This window comes from Mustelus asterias, chromosome 4, assembly GCF_964213995.1.
Source record: "Mustelus asterias chromosome 4, sMusAst1.hap1.1, whole genome shotgun sequence".
In the NCBI taxonomy this organism is placed as follows: Eukaryota; Metazoa; Chordata; class Chondrichthyes; order Carcharhiniformes; family Triakidae; genus Mustelus; species Mustelus asterias.
The window spans coordinates 58,701,869-58,725,836 of NC_135804.1; the positions used below are offsets into that span (position 1 = coordinate 58,701,869).

General features: G+C 40.5%; 1 protein-coding gene across 2 annotated transcripts in view; it reads right to left on the reverse strand.

The window, feature by feature from the left end:
• Positions 1-23,968, reverse strand: part of amfra (autocrine motility factor receptor a) — a 48,552-nt gene that overhangs the window by 18,881 nt on the left and 5,703 nt on the right. The window contains exons 2-8 of one of the 2 annotated variants that reach the window (XM_078211107.1): positions 11,240-11,332; positions 9,693-9,857; positions 8,156-8,308; positions 7,872-7,912; positions 6,308-6,440; positions 4,359-4,492; positions 2,389-2,499 (exon numbers count right to left, since the gene is read on the reverse strand). In XM_078211107.1, the coding sequence (XP_078067233.1) occupies positions 2,389-2,499; positions 4,359-4,492; positions 6,308-6,440; positions 7,872-7,912; positions 8,156-8,308; positions 9,693-9,857; positions 11,240-11,332 (830 nt within the window). Of the gene's footprint in view, positions 1-2,388; positions 2,500-4,358; positions 4,493-6,307; positions 6,441-7,871; positions 7,913-8,155; positions 8,309-9,692; positions 9,882-11,239; positions 11,333-23,968 lie in introns of both variants that reach the window. The other variant, XM_078211106.1, reaches the window with a different exon arrangement.

A 23,968-nucleotide genomic window follows, 5' to 3' on the forward strand; every position in this document is an offset into this window, starting at 1 on the left:
AAAAAACATTTGGAGTTCACTTTGTCTGTATTGTATATAATTAATAAGGGCATTACTTAACCTTTTCTCTGGCCTGCAGAGTTTAAGTTTCTGTAATCTTTTGTCAAAATTCATTTTCTTTAAATTGACAATCACTTGTGTTCCTTTCTGTATTGTCTCAGGGAAAGGAATGCAACTTGTGTTTATGTAGCAATTTATCAGGTGCCCCAGTGCTTGACATGCAATTGATGACTTTAAAAGAGAGCCTTTGAGATATGGATGAAAGTGGCAATCATTTTGATATAATAGCCCAACAGCAGTAGAAATCTATGATAGTCAATTTAGACTCTTCGTTAGTCCATCAAGTACCTCAATTACATTGATTTTTAGATATTCTACATACTAGAATAATTGGATTACAAGTCAACAATTTCCTCCTTTGATAGTTAAATGATTCTATTTTAACTTGATCTTTAATTATTCTGCCAATCTCAACTGTTACAGCATTACATATTTTTTAAAATTCTATTGTGTTTTATTTCAAGACCCAAGTCAAAACAAGATTCTGCAGTAACCAAAGATGCAGCCTTGTATCATATCTACTAAATTCGATTCAGGTCATCACATTTTAATTAAGATTCTGTGTGGAGTTGGCTGTCATCACCCATTACTACTTCATTACCTACAGTATCTTTGAAATTTTATTCCTGTGTATAAAATTGTTGCATCCCCTTTTACATGTCCTGCATAATATAAATCATATGGCAATTTTGTCCTTGACCTCCTGGCTCTTTGTAATTTTATTTGTAATAACAAGTTTGCATAGCACCATTGAGTGTAGGAAGGTACACAAATAATGGTTGCATTAAATTGCTATCTAGCCTTATAAAATCCTCAGAAATGTAGTAAATACTATAAGCTTCCATAGCAGCTCACTGTCTGAAAAACAGAGCAGGCCTTCTATCTCTGCCAAGGACGTTTCTAGCACAGACATTCCTGGTAAGATTGAATCTCATGACCCATACATAAAACAACCATCTGAGAAAAAAAATTGACTTTCTCGAGCCAGGGGAAAAAATCATTTCAGATAGGAAAGAGTTTTGCAATCCATGCTGGCCTTGCTTCTTCAGAGGAAGACCGAGGGAAACAGAGTTTTGTAGCACCTCTTATCTCTAGAAGAAACAGAGCAAAAGAAAAGGCAGCTACATACTGAACAGACAAGAGACTGTAGCCCCCAGCTGCAGAAAATGACATCATCTATCCGTTCGCACTCCAGATTTTTAAACCATCCTCAATTGTCACCGATTTTATGCTTTGCTTGTCTATTTAGCTTGTATGTTATATTTAAACTGTCCTCTTAAGAAACTACTTAAGAAATGACTTCAAAATTACTGATCAGCTCATCCTTTTTCTGGTAATCTAAGACTCTGGAACCTAAACCTAATATGGTCTGTAACAATCACACCTTTATACATTTAAGCAGTTATATATTTATATGCATAAATTACTACATACATACACACATTCTGCAAATTTGGACTGTAAGATGCAATTGTAACATATATGGGAGCAGGTTACACAGCTGTGAAACCCAATTGAGTCAAAAAACTAATTTGCCAATTTTAGAGATATGGAAAAAAAATCCCTTTACAGCATTGTAACTTACCTAAAAAGTACAGCAAAATCCACAAATTAAAATTATTCTCTCCACCCTTGCTTCTTCCCTATTATCTCCTCAGGGTGCTGATCCCAGGTGGATTATAGTCCCAAAGGCACCAAACTACTGGTAATCACAAATCATCATTGCAAGCTCAGTCATTAAAATCCAAGCTATTTTATCATGGGAACACTGCAATCCAATCCATGAGATTATACGCATACAGTTGGAGCTCACTGAACAATGACCTTTACCAACTCCTCCCCTCCCCCAACAGCAATGAGCCCAGCTTTAGCAAATCCACTGCTACCCTTGCTCAGTGTTACACAAGAGTCCATCTAACCAGAGCCATCAGGGACAATGCTAACCTGCAACGATTAGAATTAATGCACAATAGACAGGACACCCATAGATGGTTGGCCACAGAGTGTTCATCATACAGTCTAAGGAAACTGTAGTGGTGGTGAGGTCCCTCCATGTAGGACAAGAATGAGGAGAGGTTTTAAAACGAGAAGCCAACTGCATCCTTAAGTACATCCAAGCAACATGAGCAGAGACCGAGCAGCAACAATGCCCAAATTCATGGTGTGGGCCGAAACAAGAGGGAGGTGGCTGATTTGAAGCATATGAGAAATAAATCAATGTATGAGGAAAAATAAAAAGATTACATCTTGGAAAATCTTATCCACAGTTGTGACATAAAAATCTGCCCAGCCCAATCCATTGACAACTATAAATGGTGGATAACATACTTATGAAAAAGATGGCCACAAGGGAGTTTGCGTGCAGACTGCATGGAGTCCCAGCAGATGGCACAATCATCATTGTTGGAAGCTAATTCTTCAGGAGTAGCAGCTGCAAACCTGTCAAACAAAGAGTTAATTCATGGTATCAGTGTTGCAAATCCTGATTGGTCCGTGCAAACAATGTCCTACATAACTTTGGGCAAATGTTATATCTTGAAAGAAAACCACAGTAATAATACAGCTCCTGATCCACATTCTCCCTGCACCTTGCCACCATGCATTATTAAAAATGATTTTTGTTCAAAAAATGTACCAACTGCGCTGCTACCAGGTCCCAGTACACGAATTCACTAACTGAAAAGACCATACTGGATTGCTACATGTGACATGTACTTGAACCATGTCAACCTTGTCAATGAAAGCTGGGAGTCTAATTCCAAACTCAGAAACGTAATCAAAGATCATGCAGATGATGTGAAATCCAAATTGACGTACATGTTGCAAATATGGATGTAACAAGCGGTCTAACCATTGGAAAACATTCAAACTTTGGTGAATGCGTTTGAGTTCAATTGAATCTTCTGACAAATTTATTTGGATTTATAACGCATTCCCAACTATTGCATCAGAAATTGTGCTGCACATGATAGAATGGGTCACATTGTACTTAAAAAACTGAACCTGCTGCATGAATAAAGATCAGGAAAGCATGCAGAGCTGCGATTTGTGCGCTATAATGTATGATCGATAATATACGGCCGCCAATAACACCAACATCCCCTTGAAAGAATAAAAAGGCCACACTCTTATTAATGTTTCCTTGCCTTTGCTCTCCCTTACCCTTTTTGTGCTTATCAACTTCCCACTCCCTTCCATACTGCAGTGGAACAACCAGCATTCCTGTAGTTCTCTCTCAGGCAGCAAGATATTTCAAGGCACATTACAAAACAGTGCACATGCAATAGAGGTAAAATTGAAAATGTTTGAGATGATGGCAGAGGAGGTTGTGTGAAATCAATGGCATGGTTGAAGGGTACAGATTTCAAGGGATTTATTAAACCTGGGAAGGGGTGAACAAGACAAAGGAAACAAGGCAGGTGGATTTAGAGGGCAACAACGCAGGAATGGAACTATTTGAAAGAGAATATTGAAGTTAACCTACTGAGACACTGATAACAATTGGCACTTGGATAGAATGGGGATGATGGAAGGTTAAGGACATGGGATGTAGCACATTTGACGTGTTCTGATTTGAGGACAATGGAAGGAAGCCAGCTAGGACTCCAGTAAAAAAGTCAACGTTCAAGGCGATTTAAGTCATTGACTAGGGTTTGGCAAGGGGGGGGGCGGTAAGAGAGGGATAAGTGTCACAAGTAGGCTTACATTAACACTGCAATGAAGTTACTGTGAAAGGCTAAAACCATTGCCTTAGAACTAGTAATGACAAGATTCAGATTGTAGAATTCAGGATCAACATATCTGGAACCATACCATTCTCAATAAATTAAACTGATTCATCCAATGTTTGAGATGAAGTGTTAGTATATCATGACATAAATCTTCTCTATTTTTTTGCAAGTGAAATGAACATAGTCCAAAAGACAATCTTGAAGATTTCCCCCACTGTTAATTTTAGCAGACCTACACAACAGGGGTGGCACGGTGGCTAGCACTGCTGCCTCAGTGCCAGGGACCCAGGTTCAATTCCGGCCTTGGGTGACTGTCTGTGTGGAGTTTGCACATTCTGTGTCAGTGTGGGTTTCCTCCCACAGTCCAAAGATGTGCGGGTTAGGTTGATTGGTCATGCTAAATTAACCCTAGTGTCAGGGGTATTAGCAGGGTAAAATATATGGGGTTATGGGAATATGGCCTGGGTGGGATTGTGGTTGGTGCAGACTTGATGGGCCAAATGGTCTCCTTCTGCACTGTAGGGAATCTGATTCTGTGATCTAACAATGCCTAGTTAAAATATTTACCTTGCTTCCATGTTGCCCACCACACGCAAGTAGTTCTTGTGGCGTTTCAGCCTGCGTTGCACTTCATGGAAAAGGTAGCGAAGCTGCATGAATATCACCAGGCTCGCCATCGACAACCATATATTTCCGAACAACTGGAGGGGGATATAAAGGTGTCATTACAATATTGTCCCCGACAGTGCAAGGCTGCACAGTTTTCCCCAGGGATACAAGAAAAATACTTAAAATGCTGATGGTCAAATCAGCATTTGAAATAACTTAAAAGAAGGTTGTTTCCAGCACAGACACCAAACAAACCATTATGACAAAGAGTCAGCAAATTCTTACACAAGTGCTTTGGAAAACACTAGTAAAATTGAGACACTTTCCTGGGATGGCCTTTCCTTTAAGTGTGACAAAATCTCTTTCCTCGAGTGTGACTAAACGATGCATTGTCCTAAATTAATAAAAGCTTGGCCAGTGGAACTTCTAACCATTGCATTACTTTTGAATTAAGACCAACAGATTACTATTGTAATAATTCCGCAAATAATAAAACAAGCTTGAACCAATAAAACTGGACTCAAGTTGAATTGAATGAGACTGGACAACAAAAGAAATCCATTCTGACACTCAATTAGATAATGGCTGATCTGTATTCTAATTCTATGAAGCCACATTAGCTCCATAACCTTCAATACCCTTGGCCAGCAAAAATCTACAGATTTCAGATTGAATATTACTAATTGTGCTCAAATCTCCATTTTTAAAAAAAAAAAGAGTTTCATTCTTCAATCACCTTTTGCACGAAGAAATGTGTTTTAACTGTTCTCCTGAATGGCCCAGCTCCTGAATTTAAGGTTACGCCCTCTTGTTCTGGGCATCTTCACGAGCAGGAAAAAACTCTCCATGAGCGGAAAGAAAATCTATCTACCGTCTCAGTTCCTTTCAAAATCTTAACATTTGGAATCAGTAATCAATGATAACCAGATGGAATATTTAAAAAGACAATCAGCAGGTCTAGTGTCAGATAACAATGTCATTAAATGGAAATCTACTTCTCAATTGCCAAAATGTTACTTCAGATAAATTATCTATACACTTAGAGGACCCATCTCTCCCTCGAGTACTTTTGCTTGATACTTCATATACGACCACTACCAGAGAGGCCACTCATGCAAATATAGGTTCTCTTTTTAAAGCATTTGTAAACAGCACGGATGCCCAGAGAAATACAGCTTAAGCCTCCAGATTATGTACTTTCCTGCATGTCCATTATGAGGACTGACTGTCAAATTTACTTGCATGCTTGTTGAAGATATAAGGTATTCCCTATGGGAGGTTGTTTGGTGTAGGCCATTCTTCTATCTCTGGAATGTGGACAATTTCTCTCTTGCATTAAATTAATCTAGATAAAACAGTCCTACCTCTTTTAATATTTCATTAGTAAATGCAGAACGCAAACAAGCTATACTGATCAGATAATCTCTGATCTAATCATTGGCTTTTGCCGAGATAGCACTTTTTAGCCAGGGTGGTAGAGGGGTGCTACTGGTTACCTCGAAGATCCTGAGTAGCAAGATGAAAACTAGCCAGCTGCACAGGTGGCTGATAAAAGGGAAAACAATCAATCAGGTTTAACCCAAGATCCTGAGCTTGGTCAGCATAAAGCGCTGTGCAAATGCAACCAACACTGCCTTAAACTGTCACTGTGCAATTCAAATTGCACAACTTCATTTTTTTTTTAAATTGCAATTGATAGCTGCTGCTAGCTTATATACTCAACAATTCAGTTCTTGAAGAGGTTATGGTGAGGTATTGTACTAGCTCTGCTGTAGCAGATTTTCATGATGATCGACATCCCACTGCTAAGCCATAACCATGATCAGCTGCACGAGAGAGTGTACTTAACGCAAAACAGGGTGTGCACACTTATCTTTAGGGTCCAAGCAGAGCCAAGTACTACCCACCAACATGTGAATGTGATGCATCAGGTCCACTGAGAGCAGGTTCAACTCCATGACAAAATCAGTATAATAAACATAGGTGCCTTTACTCTCCCAAGTTCCCTCATGGTTCAGATCCCAGAGATGGATGGAGTACCTGTAAAATACAACAAGAGTTCACCACAGCATAAAGAAAGAACAACAAATATTCAAAACACTCCACCATTTCAGTGACTTTTTAAATACATTCATGGGATATGGACATCACTGGCGAAGCCAGCATTTATTATTGCCGAGCTCAGATTACCCTCAAGAAGGTGGTGGTAGCAACTGAGTTGCTGGCTAGGCTATTTCATAAGATACTTAAGAGTCAACCAGAATGTGTGGGTTTGGAGTCACATGTAGGCCGAATGGCCTAAAATCCCTAAAATGTTTTATTGAACCAGATGTATTTTTGCAGCAAGCCTGTCTTTTCATGGGCTCATACTGCCTTTCTATTCCAGATTAATTTAATTGAATTTAAATTTCCCACCTCCCATGGGAGGCTGTGAATTCACGCTGGTAGATCATTCATTAGTATAGATCACCAAATTACCAGCCCAGTAGCATAACCACTATACTGCCATTCCCGTAAGCATATTCCGAGTAGTTTACTTAATTAACAAACTCTCAAAATGCGTATGTGGAAGGTAGTTGCCCCCAGAATCACCTCGGGATAGTACTAAGGAACTAAACGTTTTCATTTCATGCTCAGTGATAACATCAAGCACTTCCTGATCAAGCATGAGCCAGTCCATAGTAACATATATCATCCAGCAAAAATGCACTGGTCTGACAAGGTGACTCAAATTTAACCTCCACAGAGTACACTGCTAACAAGTAATAATTCCACCTTAAATTATTGCAGTGGCTAAACTATTTTGCAGTCTCAGTTTTTACGATTTAGATACTTTTGGAGCAGTTTATGCATCAATGATATGCACTTATTTGCACTTGGACGGAGAACAGCAAAAAAAAATGCCTACAATGTTTTCTGTTCCCTAATCCTCTAAACCAGCAATGGAAGCCCTATGACACCTCAGGTGATTATCCTTCAAGTATGAACCTGAACAGCGAGTACTGACAGACCCTTCAACTATGGAAATTGAGCCCCATCCAATCATCACCATGCACCTACACCATGCAAAATTTCTTAAAAATAAAGTGTGACTATCAGGAGTAGCAATCTTGGGTAATTGTCTCCTGAGGTTTGGGGCACTGAGGCCAAATGCGCTATTTCTTCCATCACAGCTGAGACAAGGTAATTCAACACAGAGCAATAGTGTCACTTGTCAATTTTCTGATTCAATGCCTTTACCAACAGAGATCAAAGGGAACGGAACAATTCCAATTCGATTGAATCAGCACAAGAAATAAAAGCTGAGTGCTGTAAAACTCTTACGTCTCTACGCCACCTCAAGGAAGAACAGCATTCAAACACCTTGCACCAGTAAGCATCCAACAAAAGCTTTACATTTCAGCCACATGGCAAGCACTCTACATTGTAGTTTTCTAACGGTACACACCCACCAAATAACTTTCTACCTACCTCAGAATAACATGTGCTGTCCGAACAGTAACAACCAGGCACTGGAACAAACAGAAGAGGTTAGAGATCTCACAATAGAGCATTGTACAGATAAATTGAGGACAGACAAAACAGAAAAGGATACCAAAATACATTCACTGCTTATTTATTAGAGTTGTTTTTTGTGTGAAAAATTGTATCAAGTAAAATAAAAGATTTGGAAAAAACTGTTATGGCTTCAGATGTCATTACTGTATCACCACATTGTGATTATTGCACAAAAAACAAAGTAATTATCATCTTACCTCAGCTGCCATGAAAGACAGTGTATGCATTCCATGCGAATATCCAACCAGTGCACAAACGACCGCCAGACTGCAACAGGACAGCAACATGGAAACCAGCAGAGCCAAGACACGGATGTGGCTACTCATTGGAGTAGTTGGAGAAAAGGACAACTGGATCAGAGGAGAGAGTGTTGCAATGTGGTAAGAAAACCAAATCAGAAAAAAAATCTAATTTCTCTAGTGTAGTGTCAGTAGAGGCAAGTTACTCCAAGAGGCATCAATAAATTTTAGAATCCTTGTCTCAGATAAAATATCAACCAGAAAGTAATAGAAATCTCAACGCCCCATTGGGGCTTTTTGGAGACTGGTACAGCACCTGTCCTCCACACCAACACCCACAATAACACTGCATTTGGTAGTTAAACTCAACTCCAGCCAATTCTGTTTGAAACTACTTCGAAAGTTCCCAGAGGAAAAATAGTTCAGCCCCCAGAGCAAATACCATAAATGTTACTTGTGATCAGAGCCCCAGATGAATCAATAATCTTATTATCTCAAGATTTTAAAATATTGAAATTTCAGTGCTTGAGAGACACTTCATACTCAGCATTTTGAAACATTCCAATATAAATTGCAGCTCAATAATGAAAAGAAACTTAATTTTCAATGTACAAAATTCCATGACTTACACAAACAGACAACAAACATTTCAAAGAATTTATTCAACGCTTAATTTATAGATAGAATCCTACAGTGCAGGAGGCGGCCATTCGGCCCAATGAGAACAAGCCGACCACAATCCCACCCAGGCCTTATCCCCAGGCATTTAGCCTAGCTAGTCCCCCTGACACTAATTTATCATGGCCAATCCACCTAACCCACACATCTTTGGACTGTGGGAGGAAACTGGAGCACCCGGAGGAAACCCACGCAGACACAGGGAAAATGTGCAAACTCCACAGAGTCACCCAAGCCAGGAATTGAACCCGGGTCCCCAGCGCTGTGAGGCAGCAATGCTAACTACTGTGCCACCGTGCCGCCCAACTTAAGTTTTGACTTTTTGCCATCCCAAAGTTAGTTGAGAATATTTACTCAGAAAATGCAAGATTTATACATAAGTATGATGGAATTTTGCTTGAGTTTCCCAATCCACATGAAATAAATAAAATGTAATCTTATGAGTGGTGCTGAGCAACAGCTCCAAAGCAGAAACAGAAACATGCATTGTTATATTTCCCTTCACCCTCCTGCCCTAAAAGGGCAATTTGCTCTTCACTTTAAAAGAAGGAATCCGCATCCACCACTACCACACTAGGGATGACAACAGATACTACTGGAGATTGACATCTTGCACAACCTCAGGTAACTGTGTTAATTCAATTATCCACCAATTTGCTTAGGTTATTGCTTCTGACAGAGGGTTTGTGCTAATCATTCCAATTTAAGCTGCTTTGGGCTTGTATTTTAAATTGAGCAGCCTTTACGGTAAACAGTAGGGTACTCTCTTGCGGCTGCACTGTTCAAGTTGTTTCAGCAGGCTTAAGTGTCAACTCACATATTCAAAGCGATCTTTGCATAGCTGGACCATGAGGTGAAGGAAGACAAGAACAGCAAACCAGAGGCACCACATCACCACTTCTTCAACTGTTTGAACATTCAGGACACCAAATATGAAGATAAACTTGTAGAAGATGAAGTTCCAAAACTTATCCTTCAGGTGCTTCAGAGAAAGAGAGAATACACACTGTCTCATCATGATTAATCAACTGCTCCACATATTACAAGAAGCACATGAATGGAAAATTCCACTGGTTCCAGATTCAATCAAAATTACAATGTTCAACACACCAGAAACGTTGGCACATAGTAACAGAGTGCTGGAGTTCTCTGTCTGGGCCACATGATGGATACAACAGTTCTAATGTACAAATCATAAAGTGAAGAGCAGGTGGGTATAACTTCTCTAAGAATCCGCTGCCACTCTTCCTGAGATCAGTGGGGGGGAAGGGGGTGGGGGTCTGTGGCGACCGGGGGGAGGCATTACCCTGCCCGGGAACGATGTGGCATTCTATAATTTTTTTTCTGTGCACGTGCAGTTGGAGACGCCGATCGGAGCTGCAGGATTTTGGACACGTTAAGCCCCGCCTACTGGCTTGTGCTGCACGATTCAGAATCGCTCATATTTTTGCAGGCAGAGTGCATATGGGGGCGCCTAAGAATGGGTCTCAAAGTCACATCTGAAACAGTCCCAGTCTCAAGTCCGCCCAACACTTGGAATCAAAATGGTAAAATAGGGCCTACAGTCTTTTTTTTAAAATCAAGTTTATCCAGTGCGTAGAATTAATTCAAATCCAAAAGTCAAATACTTAAACCTTGGTATACTAAAGGTTCCATTGGAGCATTGTTATCCTTCTTCCACTAGGAAGAAATGCCAGATGCTTGCATTGGTGTCCACGCCCAAAACAGCTGCTGATCTGAACTGGCTGTTTTCTATCACTGCAAATTAAGTCATTCTGTGCATTGCCACTGACATTTAGAGCACGGCATCACTTATAAAACTGACATTAAATAATTACTGGCAAGTGAAAATGCTTTCGACATTGAAGGAAGAATAATTGATTAAGCCAGGCTAATAATGATCATCCCAAATATCACTTGCTCTTCACAACAATCCATCCTCACTTATACTTTCTCAGAACATCTGGAGAACTCAAGTGCATGTTCAAAAGCCACTATGGCAGCTGGGGGAATTAAAATTTAATTAATCAAATCTGGAATAGAAAGCTAGTCTCACTCATGGTGAACATGCAAACTATCAACTGTTGTAAACACCCAATGTCCTTTAGTGAAATAAATCTGCTGCCCTTACCTGGTCAGACCTACATGTGATTCCAGATCCACAGCAATGTGGTTAGTTCTTAACTGCCCTCCGAAATGGCCTAGCAAGCCACTAAGTTCAAGGACAACTATGATGGGCAACAAATGCTAGCCTTGTCAGTGTTACCCACATCACATGAAAGAATAAAAAAAACTCTCAACAAATAGGATAAGGAAGCAATGAAAGATCAATTTCTTCCTCCAGTCTTAAAAGATAAGTCTTACCTGTCTTTCACTGACCCGCAGTGTCCCGAAGACCATGTACTGGATCAGCTTGCCAACCAACATGAGAAAACAACAGGCTGTGTTTACCAACACCTGGAAGATTAAACCCCATCACAATGTTATAAAGGGGAATTTTACTCTAACCAGCAATATTCCAGACAGGATAAACCATTTTATAACAAATTCAGAAAGAGAACTGAGATAGCAGTTAACATTCAAACCTTGGCTAGTATTTGTGGTGGAAGAGAACAAACTTAACTCAAACATTATAATAATCTTCAAACTCTGGAGTGGTGTAGAAAAGAACCAAGAGTTCAATTACAAGTATTACAGGGCAGAAACTTGTAATTTTCAGAATCACAAGTGTAGATGGCAGATAGTAGATGGCACAGAATGGAAAAAATTCAGAATACTCCTTCAACTTAAGTGACAGTGAGACAAGGGCACACAAACTACATTAAGGGCATTTAAATGGTCATTGGATAAACATATGGATGATATTGGAATAGTGCAGGTTAGATGGGCTTTAGATTGGTTTCACAGGTCAGCGCAACATCCGAGGGCTGAAGGGCCTGTACTGCGCTGTAATGTTCTATGTTATGTGTTCTATGTTTTATTTAGAACTGATTTTGAGAAGTACAACTTCATACAAGTGTGATTATCAGTTGTAACAGGCTTCCAAATTGGGTAATGGAATCATAGAATCCTACAGTGCAGAAGGAGGCCACTCAGCCCATTGAGTCTGCACCAACCACAATCCCACCCAGGCTTTATCCCCATAACCCCATGCGCATTTACCCTAGCTAGTCCCCCGACACTAAGGGGCACTTAGTGTATTAGCATGGCCAATCCATCTAACCCACGTATCTTTGGACTGTGGGAGGAGACAGGAGCACCCGGAGGAAACCCACGCAGACACAGGGAGAACGTGCAGACAGGGAGAATGTGCAAGCTCCAAACAGAAAGTGACCCAAGCCAGGAATCGAACCCGGGTCCCTGGCGCTGTGAGGCAGCAGTGCTAACCACTGTGCCGCTCCTAATGACAGCCCCTAATGTGCAACCCCTAATGGCAGCAAAGGTCTTGCAAAATAAGGGGGTATTGCTTTCCAGAGAGCTTCCTTTCCATGCCATCTCATGGCTTCTGGGTTGTCTTTAACTTCATTCCACTCAGTGCACGAATCAATGCAATGGCAGAATAACCTTTAATCTCAGATTTGAGCAATGGATGGAGAAAATGTGCTCTTCCCTGATCAGACAACACCTTGCACCATGGTTCTGCGGCATGGGCTTCAATAAACTGCAGCGGTGCACAATGGTGAAAAAAGATTTTCAGGCTCATCCTTGTATAAGCAATTTGCATATTAATCTATTATTCAAATTACATTTTCTTTCACCCCATTTCTGTTCTTTCAGTGTCAAAGATTAGAATGGAAGAATAACGTCCTGAAACCCACCTAACTATAATTTGTTACCTCAGCTGTAACACAAAGACTTGCACTTACATAGTCTTTTTAAGATCACCAGAAATCTCAAAGTGCTTTACCAGCCAATTAAATATTTTGAAATGTCATCACTATCGCAATGCAAGAAATTTGCATACAGCAAACTTCCACAAAAAACAATGTGATAATGACCGGATTATCTGTTTTTTATGATTTTTTTTTAAGGATGAATATTGTCCAGGGCACCAGGGGTGTTACCCCTGCTCTTCTTTGAAGTACTACTATGGGATCTGTTGTAAGAATCAAGCCTCGCCAAATCTGGGCACATAAGCACACATCCAGACAGGTAGTCACAGTAGTCATCGACAGATCCACTGAGAATTAAGATTCATTACACCCTTTCAGGCAAGGGTGATATGGCAAAGGGAAAGCTGGGAAGAAAGTAGGTGGTGGTGGAAAAGGAGAAAACGTAGGGAAAAAAAGCATGAACATCAATTACTCCTCAGAGTTGGGTTTAACATTTCCATTCACCACAGATTTAAATCTAAAACAGTATCTTAAAATCCAGCAGCACAGCACGAAGAAAAGATCACACATGAAGTTTTGAGATATTGTAATTTCTGGGTAATTTGGGAAAAACACATGAAAATCACAGTATCGTTTTATGCAGTATTGAGTTTCCTGGGATACTAATTATTGGGCCCGAGGTTTCCTCATTCCAGGCTTACTTAGCTCTCACTCCATTTTCGGGGCCCAGTGCACTAAGTTATAGTTTTAAAGAAGTCACTGGAGTAACACTTGAATTCAGGCTTTATCTGATCAATGAATTCTTCATGTTGCAAATAATATTTACATAATTTGTAAATCTGGCAATCGGACTTGAATAATGTTCATGGAATGGTTGGCCAACCTGTAAGCAACTTACAACTCTTTATTCTGTTGCCTCATTTCACCATTGCATCATGAATAGCTACATCAACTAACAGTTATTGGCAAGACATGAGCCCAAATACAAATCTGAAAAGGACAACACCCTCAAATCCAGGGAATTTAAGGAAACCAATCATCGGAAATGCAGTACTGCTACTGCCAATACAGCTTTTATGGTCAAAGGTACTTTTGGATAAATATCACTTGCAAATTATTTTAACACCAGATCTAAAATTTAAAATGAAAATGACTAACAAAATAGGAACATGGTAAATAGATGTGGTTTCTAGGCTAGTCTCACATTAAGGGTGTTTGTCCTATTTACACTGAGCAGCTTCCTCTCTTTCAAATAGCCCCAAATTTAAACTGTCCTATTTCCTAACTACAAATGATTTTTTGATCGAGCTACTTGGAAATATAAGAGAGCAGCAAGAATTTATTTTATTCTTGACGATCTTTCATTACGATGGGCAGAAAATGGTAGCATAAATTGGAAATTCACAACTTGGACGGGTTCATGGATGAGAGGGGTGTGGAGGGATCTGGTCCAAGTGCAGGTCAGTTGGACTAGGCAAAAAATGGTTCGGCACAGACAGGAAGGGCCAAAAGGCCTGTTTCTGAACTGTAATTGTCTATGGCTCTATGGAGAACTTTACACTTCAATTTCAGAGAGCAGAGCCACCTGGTCTGCTTAATAGTTATTTTACTTGCAATGAAGCTGGTATCAGAAGTGTTGTGCAATTATTGGGGCCCAGGCAGCATCCATTACCTTTGGAACAAAAACAGAAAATGCTCAAAAATCTCAGCAGGACTGAGTGTCTGTGGAGAGTAGAGCCAACGTTTCGAGTAAGGATGACCCTTCGTCAGAGCCTTTGGAGTTGGTTAAGACAAAACTAAACTAAACAAAGACAAAACAAAACAAACCAACTAAATGAAGTTGTTCTGGCTACTCGAGTAGCAACACCTGTTCAAAACTCTATATATAATTCTATGGCAGTCCACTTTACATGCAAATGTCAGTGAGTTACGAAGCAATAAGTAGAAGAACTGACGTTTTAAGCTGATAAAGCATAAATTGAACATTGAAACTGTATTCATCTCACTAGCATTTACAACCATATAATACTTTGCTGATCACTCAAGCAACTAACTTTTTATTACAACTAACAACACATTTGTGGCCATCACTTCAATGGTAAATAAATGAAAGCAGAACATTAACTATTTACCAACTCCAAATCTTAAGATCTAGAAATAAATTTACGAAAGCCAAACCATTAAGTTGCCCAACACATTCAATCCTCATTCTTGTGATTCACAACTGCAAATCAATGGTGAAAGCAAGGAACAAAAGATGGACAGGAAATAGATCAGACGGGCAATCTTCTAAGACGGGTCTCCTTAGCAAAGGTTTCTCCCCTCCTCTCGCAGAGGTGCAAAATCTTGCTATAGTGTAATTCCATAGTTCCTAAAGCATTCCAGTAGATTGGGTGCAATGTGCATGCTGTGCCAAAGCAAACCTGCACAGCTTAGAGGGAGTGTCTATGAGTAACGCAATGTGGCTTCTCTAAGATTTTCACTCATTGCAAGGGAGCACCTCAGTTCTCCTGGGAATTGGGCAAAGCACACAAAGGAAAGTTCTAAAATGTGGTGAAACAATAGAAGATCTTCACATCAGCCTTAATTATTCCTCCAAGTGAATTATGTGATCCCCGCGGAGACCAATAACAAAAATGAGGAACCAAATTTCCCAAACAAGGCCAATTATTAAGACTTCATTTTCTAAAACTTTTACTGTAAGAATCAAATCACATTCAACATTATTAATAGGCAAATTATATTTGTAGAAACTATAAATTATACTTTGAACAGGCAATACAAAGAATATAAGTTTCACAGAACTTTCAGGTAGCCCCTTCAACATATGTGGCATTATTCTCAACCATGAAGTCCAACAAAACACTGTTCTTCCTCTATAGAGTTTCAGTTCCTTAATTCAGAAGAGTTGCATCCAAAGTCTCATTCAACAGCAGCTTTAGCATCCCAGAGTTCCAAGAGTGCAACATCCACCAAAAGGTACACTTTACCCTATGTCTGTTTGGACCAGTGATTGAAATTTTACCCCTGCATATTGTTTGTATCCCCCCCCCCCCCAACATTTCCCTATTTCTCAATAAATTGATGTCATAGCTGTGAATTTCAATTAACCAGACCCTTCCCAGAAACCTGAATTTTAAGTCCATAACTGAAGCAGAAACTGTCCTAAATAAACATTGGCTCTGAAACTGCAGTCAGTGCAGATATCAGCTTACAACCTATTGACTGTCACAGCTACCACTAGAGTGGCTGAATTGGTAGCATGCCTGCTTTTGAGCTGGAAGTCTCCTGGTTTCCAGTCCCACTTCAGGACTTGTTGGCCATGAAAGAGCATCATGTGGCTCAAAACAGGTTGTTCATCAATCTGGAAAATCACCAACACTATACTATTCTCCAAGGGAGCAAAGAATATGCAAAACAAATAGACCATTGAAAAAAATAACTACGGATTAAAAACAAATTTAACTTTAATTGGGGCATAGATGTCCAGGCTCCATCTTTCTGTTAGGGAGCCTACCACAAAAGACAAACAGAAGTACAAGCATCAGGCTACACTCAAACATAGCTATCAGGGATCCAGAAGTCAAAAACAGCTGCAGACAAGACATAATCAGCAAATTTAGTTTCTATTTTCTTCCCTCACATGCAGGGAAATAATTGTTTCCATTAAGGAAGTAAGATTGGAGGAAGGACATGAAGGAGAAAGGAACTTTTAAGAACATAATCTGCACAAGTCGGTTGGCAAAGTGAAAGGAGCTGGGCAGGGAGTTCTAGCGCCAACCAAGTAGTTAAATGAGTGGTCATCATTAGTGGAACATAAGGCTAGCAGAGAGGAGTCAAAGAGTAACCAGGTGTTACGAGAAAAAGATGAGTGCAGGGATTAAGGTAGTTTACAATGAGATCACAAAGGAATTCAAAAGGAAGGACAAAAATTTAGAAGTCAAATTACAGGCAGCCCCCGGGTTACGAACACCCGACTTACGAACGCCCGTACTTACGGACCGACCTCCGTAAAGCCTATTATTTTTTTAAAATCGAGTTACATACAATAGTTCGTACTAATGAACGGGCGGACTACATTGCGCGACGCTCAAAGCACTGCGCATTTTCAGCGGTTCATCGGCCCGAGGGAGAACAACGCCACGCCGCCGTCGCCATTTTAAGTCGGATCGCGTAAACACTGTTGTGTGCGCTGTGTTTTGACTTAAATTTTTCGTGTGTTTACCCTCGTAACTGTTCCGACTTACAGACAGACTTAAAAACGGAACTCGTTCGTAACCGGGGACTGCCTGTACTGAGAAATTAGCAGAAACTGGAGCTTGGAAAGAATGCAAATAATAGAACATGGGAATCTATGGATGAAAATGTGGACGGTGGCATTTGAATCAATTGCAACTAGAAGATTGTCAAGGCTAGCTGGGAGTGTTAGAATGAAACGGTTGAATAGTTTGGCAAAGTGGGAAAAGAGCGGAATTAGGCAGTACTTTGAAAGTAGAATAAAGCATTCTTGTTAACAATCCAGACATAGGGGAGGAAAACAAGCTTAAAGTCAGACATTGCACTAAAATTCTATAGCTCCTTCCTTAGCCTGAGGTGGCAACTGATAAAATTGATGCAGTCAAGGCCACAGACATGCAAGTATTTTATTCATTCAGGGGATGTGGGCCAACATTTATTGTCCATCCCTAATTACATTTGAACTGAGTGGCTTGCTCAGGCATTTCAAGGGGTAATTAAGGGTCAACCACATTGCTGCGCACCTGGAGTCACATAGGCCAGACCAAGGTAGAATTCCTTCTGCAAAGGAATTAGTGAACCAGATGGGTTTTTACAACAATCGACAATAGTTTCACAGTCATCATTAGACTTTTAATTCCAGATTTTTATTGAATTTAAATTTCGCCATCTGGTGGGATTCAAACCTGCGTCCCCAGAGCATTATTCTCGGTCTTACTAGTCCAGTGACAATACCACTATGCCACCACCTCCCTAAGTGCTGGTGTTCTGATATTAGTCAGGCATATGGAGTGAACAACAATACCCGAGATATAGATGTATAATTTTGCTCTAACATACATGTGAAAGCTAACCCTGCACAAAAATTGGCCAATGCTGCCTCACTGTTTCGCCAAGAGTAGCATGCGAATATAAAATAACTTGCATTCGCAAAGAATAAGAGGTCTGAGAAAAACTTGGGAACTGTTTCAGATGCAGCTACTTAGTTCACTTGTTATAAACATTCCGGAATAACTGGAATGTTAATGGATTTTATGGAGACATTGGTATAGCTTTCTTGAGAATTAGTGCGATAATAGTGGTTTTAAGGAGAGAATGATATGGCAGTTTTGAAAGAGGTAAATATATCTATCAGAAGAGGAGAAGTTGATGGTATTTGCAAATGTGAAGCCGAGGGCATGAAATTGGATCAGGAAGAAAGAAAGTGGTAAGCATTGTAGATGACAGCATATGCTGAGTGCCATTGTAATGAACAAATTCCAATGAGTTTTGCATTATTCTAAATAGTTTTAGATCACGAACTCTGAAGCACAACCCTAGCTTTGTTTATTTCTGTACTTAGTTGAACAGTTTGCAACTGTAATTTGCTGCCACTGAATTCTTCTCACAAAGCTAACACTAAGTCAGGGTAAATCTGTTTCAGATTTCCTCCGAGAAGTTCATTCAGAATCCCATTTTGTTTGAAGAAAACCCTGAGCCATCTACAAATATGGGGAGATATGGGCATTAAATATTCCAAAGTTCTCGGTAACAACATACTTTAGCACCTTCCACACGAGTTTGAACAGCTCCCGGTGAATACTGGTATTTAGGAGAAATTTCAATCAAAAAATAGTTCCAGAATCAGAATGCTAATGAAAAAAACGATTAAATCTATGAACTGATCAAATGCAAAGTAAGAATAAGTTGAATATGAACTTGGGACACAAGGTGCTTTCCGGGGACAGGTACATGTTTCTGTACACCAGATAATCCATTTTAGGCTTAATTTTTGGAGCGGGCCTGCTATAATTCGAAGAGGTTTCCCAGCACTGTGCAGCACAGACACACCTTAACAGGCTAATCCTTCAGGTTCCAATTCTGGCTTCTGTTTTGGAGCCTACTTTCACTAAGAGTCAAACTGCAAAATAACTGCTTTTAGAAAGAAAATAACCACAGCTCATATGCCAACAAACCCTTTCACCACATCTAAGCACAAGTGCACTCAGCACACCTGCTCTATGCTTTGCAGAAACAAACAACTCAGTATATGTAGAACATACATTTGGGACTGGAATATTATGTAAATTAAAACTGCAATGTCACATCAGAAATAACTCAAGCATGCAACACCTGAACCATGCACTAAGCACCCTCAGTTTATTTTATGCAAAATACTCCCTGGTGTACATTTAATGGTCACAATTAATTCAAAAAAACTTACTTTTTTGAAAATGAGATTTTCTGCTCTTCTCTCACCGGTGCTAAGAATTGCCTGATCATATTTCCTTCGATTGTAGACACCCTCTTGACCGGCAGTTTAAAAAAAAAATTTAACCAGTGCCAATGGGGGCATCATGATCAAGGAATGGAAAGACTGGCTAGTTTTCTCCTTCTAAATCCAAGGGCAATTATAGAGCCCATGTTACCAAATAACTAAGACTAGTTAATGCAGCAGAATTTGGAAAACAAATTCAAGGTCTTCCTGGTCTGTATGGCTAAACTCCATTTGTAACTGCTCAAACCTTAATTTAGGGCCACCCAAAACATGCATCTATTCACAATAAAATTATTGTTTTTGGATCATCCTGAAGGCACTCAACTCAGATTTAAGCATAAGAGGTGGTACAAGTGATGATTCAAATCTCAGCCTAAAGTTATTCCAAAAAAAAACAAAGCAATAAAAATTAACATTGCAAGGACTTACGTTCAGGAACTGAAGTGTTAATAAACCAGTAGCTTATGCTGGTAACAAATGTGTACTGTAAAAATTCATACTGAAATAACTGCCACGATAGGGTTGAAATTCAATCCAAGTTAGTTTTTAAAAAACTTTTATTGACGACAACAAAAACAGAAACTGCTAGAAATAGTCAGAAGATCTGGTAGCATCTGTGGCAAGAGAAACAGAGTTAACATTTCACAACTGATGAAAGTTCAGCGACCTTTCAGATTTCCAGTATCCACAGTATATTGTTCGAGCGCTGCTGATTTCAATCTTGTAACTCATTACCAACAAACCATCGAGTTGGTTTTTCTTAGGAATGATGTACAGTACAAATTTCACTTAGCAACGGGTTCATTGGGGCACAGACATTTTAATTTATCACAGCATTAGTTTTCAAATTCAGAATTTGAAGTGTTCCAAGCATGACGAGTAAAGAAGTCAAGGATTGCATTATATTAAATGAAGAGATGCATAAAGTTGCCAAACAAAAGGCAAACCTAAGAATTGGGAGCATTTCAGAAATCTGCAAAGGACCAAGGAAAAGATTAAGAACGGGTAAATAGAAAAGGAAAGAAACATAGAAACGGACAGTAAAAGCTTCCATAGGTAAAAAGGAAAAGATTAGCAAAAACAATATAGATCCATTACAAGCAGAGTTAGGAAAATTTATAATTGGGAATAAAGAAATGACAGAAAAACTTTGGACGGAATTCTCCAAGTCTGCTGCACTTCTCGAGTAGCGTAGCAGGCCAGGAGACAACAGCAAGGGCCTTTCAGCGGGATTCACGACTGTGCCCAGCCAGTCGCGAGTCTCCCCGGCCCTTTTTTTCCAGAGTAATCAGCTTCATGCCGGAAATCAGTGTGGAGCTAACTAGCATATTGGAATCTGAATTTCAATATGATTAGCGGGCCCGGGTCGGCCCCCATGCCGAGAGGGGTTCCCACCAGCAGGGTTACAACCGCTCCCCACTAATGGGGAACAGGCATCCTCACCCCGCTGGTGGGATAGGGGCAATTGAGGCCCCCCCAGGAGGTTAGGGCAAAGGGGAGAGTGCCCCTGGCACAGCCCACCAAGCAATGCCAAGGGGGTGGAGCCAGACTGGAATGCATTGCCACTGCAACAAAATCGGTAGGAGGGCGAGAGATTGGGGTTGGCAATGGGGTGGTTCAGGGAAGGGTTTGGGGAGGGTTGGGAAGGCCAGCGATGGGTGGGGGGGGGGGGTGATGTTGGGAGGCCAAAGTTCAGGAGGGCGAGGACAGTGATCAGAGTGGGTGTTCGAGATCAAAGAGGAGGCCAATGATCGGGATGCCGGTGGGAGGAGAAGGAGTGGTGTTGGAGGTTGCCAATCTCCCCACTGACAGATTTGCGCATGTGCAGTGGCTCACTCAACACTATGCTGCCAGCTTTTTGGGCAAGTTGAGGCCCCGCTCCACACTTTCCAGCGTGAGTCTCCACGAGGCACTCTGTGATGCAGTGTTGGAGATTCATTCAGGTAAGTGCACCCAAAGAATGGGCAGGAAGTTGTCCCATCTTTTGGGCACTTCGTTTTCTTTTTGCGAGAATCCCAGCCTTTGTGTCTGTTTTCACAGAAGGAAATGCTAAAAACGCTCAGAAATAATAGAGCATCAAGGGACTACTATAAATATATTACACTAGTGTAGAGAGTCTAGCTGCAAGATATTAATATTAGTAAGAAAAAAATAGTACTAGAGAAATTAATGGGATTTAAAAGAGGTAAATCCCCTTCACCTAATGACCCGCATCCCAGAGCACTGAAAGAGGTGGCTGCAGAGATAGGTGTATTGATGGTCATCTTTCAAAGTTCTATTGATTCTAGAACAGTTCCTGCAGATTTGAAGATGGTAAATGTAACTCCACTATTTAAAAGGGAGGGAGAAAAATACTACAAACTTGATAGCTTGACATTAGTAAGGAAAACACTGGAATCTATAATAAAGGGTGTGATAACAGGACACTGAAATAATGGTAGGTTAGTGCAGAATGAACATGGATTAATGAAAGAGAAATCATGTTGAACATTCCTGTTGGGTTTTTTTTTAGGATATAACCAGCAGAATAGATAGGGGATAACTGGTTGATAAAGTATATTTAGATTTTCAGAAAGGTTTTGCTAAGGCCCAACACAAGAGGATAGCAAGCACAATTAGAACACATGGAATTGGGGGAAATATATTGGCATGGATTGAGAACTGGTTAATGGACAGAAAAGAAAGTATAGGAATAAGCAGGCCATTTTCAGGCTGTGACCAGTGGGGAACTGCAAGGATCAGTGCTTGGGCCCCAGCTACCCACAATCAAGATCAATGATTTGTATGTGGGATTAAATGTAATATTTTCAAATTTGCAGATAATGCAAAACTAGGCGAAGTGGTAGTTGGGAGGAGGATGCAAAGGCATGTCAAGAAGATTTGGAGAGGATAAGCAAGGGCAAAGGTTGGTAGATGGAATACAATGTCAAGAGATAACAAGTTACCACTTTGGGAGGAAAAACAGAAACAATGAAGTAGTTCTTAAATGGAGGGGGGCTGGGAAGTAGTAAACTTTAAAGGAACTTGGGTATCCCTGCTCATGATCATTGAAAGCTAACACGCAGGTACAGCAAGCAATTAAGGTGGGAAATGGTATGTTGGATTTTAGTACAAGAGGATGGAGGGATTGTCCTACACAAAAAAAATAAAGTGTCCCTTTATTCTTTGGAGTTGAGAAGAATGAGAAGTGATCTCACTCCAACACAAAATTCTTACAGGGCATGACAGGGTAAATACAGAAAAGATGTTTCCATTGAATGGGAAGTCTAGAACCAGGAGAGACAGTCTCAGAATAAAGGACAGTCCATTATGCACTGGGATGAGGAGGAATTTCTTCACTCAAAGGATGGTGAATCTTTGGAATTCTCCACCCAGAGGGCTGCAGAGGCTCAGTCGTTGAGAATGTTTAACACAGATTGAAAATATTTCTATACATTAAAAACATCAAGGGATGTGGGATTGTGCAGGAAAGCAGTGAAGTAGAAGATCAACCATAAACACCAGAGCAGGTCAAAAGACCGAATGGCCGACTCCTGCTCCTATTTCTTATGTTTATGTTCGTGTTACATCTGGAAAATGTTTGGTTATGTATCAAACCTTTTGGGGTCAAATTTCAATGCAGGAAACCACAAATGTTCTACATTGGGCCAGGAATCCAGAGCAGATATAATATATTTTGCTATGACAGTAAAGAGCAATCGGCCTCGCAGGTAGAACAGGTGGTTAAGAAAGCATATGGTGTGCTGGCCTTCATCAATCGAGGGATTGAGTTTAGGAGTCGGGAGATAATGATGCAGCTTTATAAGACCCTCGTCAGGCCCCACTTGTGGTCGACTCATTACAGGAGGGATGTGGAAATGATTGAAAGGGTGCAGGGAAGATTTACAAGGATGTTGCCTGGATTGGTTGGCATGCCTTATGAGGATAGGCTGAGGGAGCGCGGTCTTTTCTCCTTGGAGAGACGAAGGATGAGGGGTGACCTGATAGAGGTGTACAAGATGTTGAGAGGTATAGATTGGGTGGATTCTCGGAGGCTTTTTCCCAGGGCTGAAATGGCTGCTACGAGAGGACACAGGTTTAAGGTGCTGGGGAGTAGGTACAGAGGAGATGTCAGGGGTAAGTTGTTCACTCAGAGGGTGGTGGGTGAGTGGAATCGGCTGCCGTCAGTGGTGGTGGAGACAAACTCGATAGGGACTTTTAAGAGACCTCTGGATGAGTACATGGGACTTAATAGGATTGAGGGTTATAGGTAAGCCTATATACAAGCCTAGGTAGGTAGGGACATGACCGGAGCAACTTGTGGGCTGAAGGGCCTGTTTGTGCTGTATTTTTTCTATGTTTCTATGTTAAGGCTAGTGAGTGGCCCGCCTTCATCTCAGTGGGCCACAGATTGACAGAGCACCAAGCACTCCTACTGCTTCCAATCAAGCATAAATATTTATTTTATTTTTACTGCTGAAAGTTGATATCAATATATGAATGATTAAGCAATGTTATAACTTATGAAATATTTGGTCTGCATTAAATATATTTAATCTTATTCACGACGAAGCAGAGGGAGTGCACGGCTCTAACAATCAATGTTGTGTGCAATTAGCATCTACCTCACTTTACATGTGCATCACTCAAGTCATTCTGGTAGGAAAAAGCTATGTGGAAGAGACCAGCAGAATGTGGCAACTCTGCACGTGGTCAATGGTCAAAATGTCTTGTGGGTTGCATGCAGAACGCCGATAGGTCACATGTGGCCCCTGGACCGGTTGCCCA